The following is a 1152-nucleotide window of genomic DNA, read 5'->3' as shown; positions in this document are numbered from 1 at the left end:
CAAAAGAAATAAAAGCAAAAATAAACAAATGAGACATAATTACACTTAAAAGGTTTTGCATAGCAAAGGAATCAGTTGAAAAGATAAAAAGACAACCTACGAAATGTGAGAAAATATTTGCAAATGATGTGACTGACTAGGTGCTAATATCCAAATTATACAAACATCTCATACAACTCAAAGGCAAAAAAAAAACCACAAACAACCCAACCAAAAAATCAGTTATTGGGCACATGATTCTACTGAGACAATTCTTCAGCAGAACAAATTAAAATGATGCTCTTTAAATAAAACTGGAGTATCCAAAATAATGAGCTCATTTTAAAGAAACTATTATTGATTGTCAACAGTGACTGGCATATAATGGTTGCTTACATATTTGTTGTCTATGTCAGGGAATGAATGGTATGCTCTGCCAATTACTGACAGTATATAAAGGTCCGTGGGAAGCAGATGATACACATGCTTCAGAAACTTCCTCTTGCAACCCACCTGAATCCACTTCCTTTAACAACATGTGTTGCAAGTACTATGGCAACTTCTGTGGCTATGGCTGTGGAAACAGCTATGGCTGTGGATTTAGCCCCTATTATGGCTATGGATATGGCACTAGTTATGGCTGTGGATATGACTGTGGCTATGGAACCAGATATGGCTGTGGATATGGTTTCTGCTGTGGCTGTGGATATGGGACTCGCTATGGCTGTGGATATGGCTCAAGATACGGCTGTGGATATGGCTCCCGTTATGGCTGTGGTTATGGAACCAGATGTGGCTGTGGATATGGCTCTGGCTACTGCAGCTACTGGCCAGTTTTCTATAGGAGATGTTATTCTTCTTGCTGCTAAAACATCACTATCCAAGCCTTGTTTGCTTCTGAAACAACACACCTAAAGATAATGGTGATTCAAGGATCTATAACCCATGATTTCTGTATCCAAGAAATTACATGCCTGACAGAGACTTTGACCTCCAGCTACCCATTTTTAGATTGGCATCTTTGTGGCCTGAAGCTCCATGGTAGTATCATCTGACTCTTTTCCAAATGTTAGGCTTTACTCTTTTAATCTCTGATTCTCTATTATGACTGTGTTGATGATCCTAACATTGTACAGTTGGAAAAATCACTTATCCTCAATAAAAATGGTCCAT

At 38.5% G+C, this 1152-nt stretch overlaps 1 protein-coding gene across 1 annotated transcript; it reads left to right on the top strand.

Annotated features, from left to right (window-relative positions):
• The first annotated feature begins 515 nt into the window (after nt 1-515).
• LOC112404779 (keratin-associated protein 21-1-like) lies at nt 516-848 on the top strand. The gene has a single exon (XM_024752880.1). It carries the CDS (start codon nt 516-518, stop codon nt 846-848), a length of 333 nt encoding a protein of 110 aa, XP_024608648.1.
• Nucleotides 849-1152: the final 304 nt, after the last annotated feature.

Source organism: Neophocaena asiaeorientalis, unplaced genomic scaffold (assembly GCF_003031525.2).
Source record: "Neophocaena asiaeorientalis asiaeorientalis breed wild unplaced genomic scaffold, Neophocaena_asiaeorientalis_V1.1 scaffold245, whole genome shotgun sequence".
Lineage (NCBI taxonomy): Eukaryota > Metazoa > Chordata > Mammalia > Artiodactyla > Phocoenidae > Neophocaena > Neophocaena asiaeorientalis.
Note: the sequence above shows the minus strand (reverse complement) of the source record. Positions and strands in the feature narration are given on the sequence as shown.

Coding starts and splice junctions, on each gene's coding strand:
- LOC112404779 (XM_024752880.1), top strand. CDS start 516: ATGTGTTGCAAGTACTATGGCAACTTCTGTGGCTATGGCTGTGGAAAC.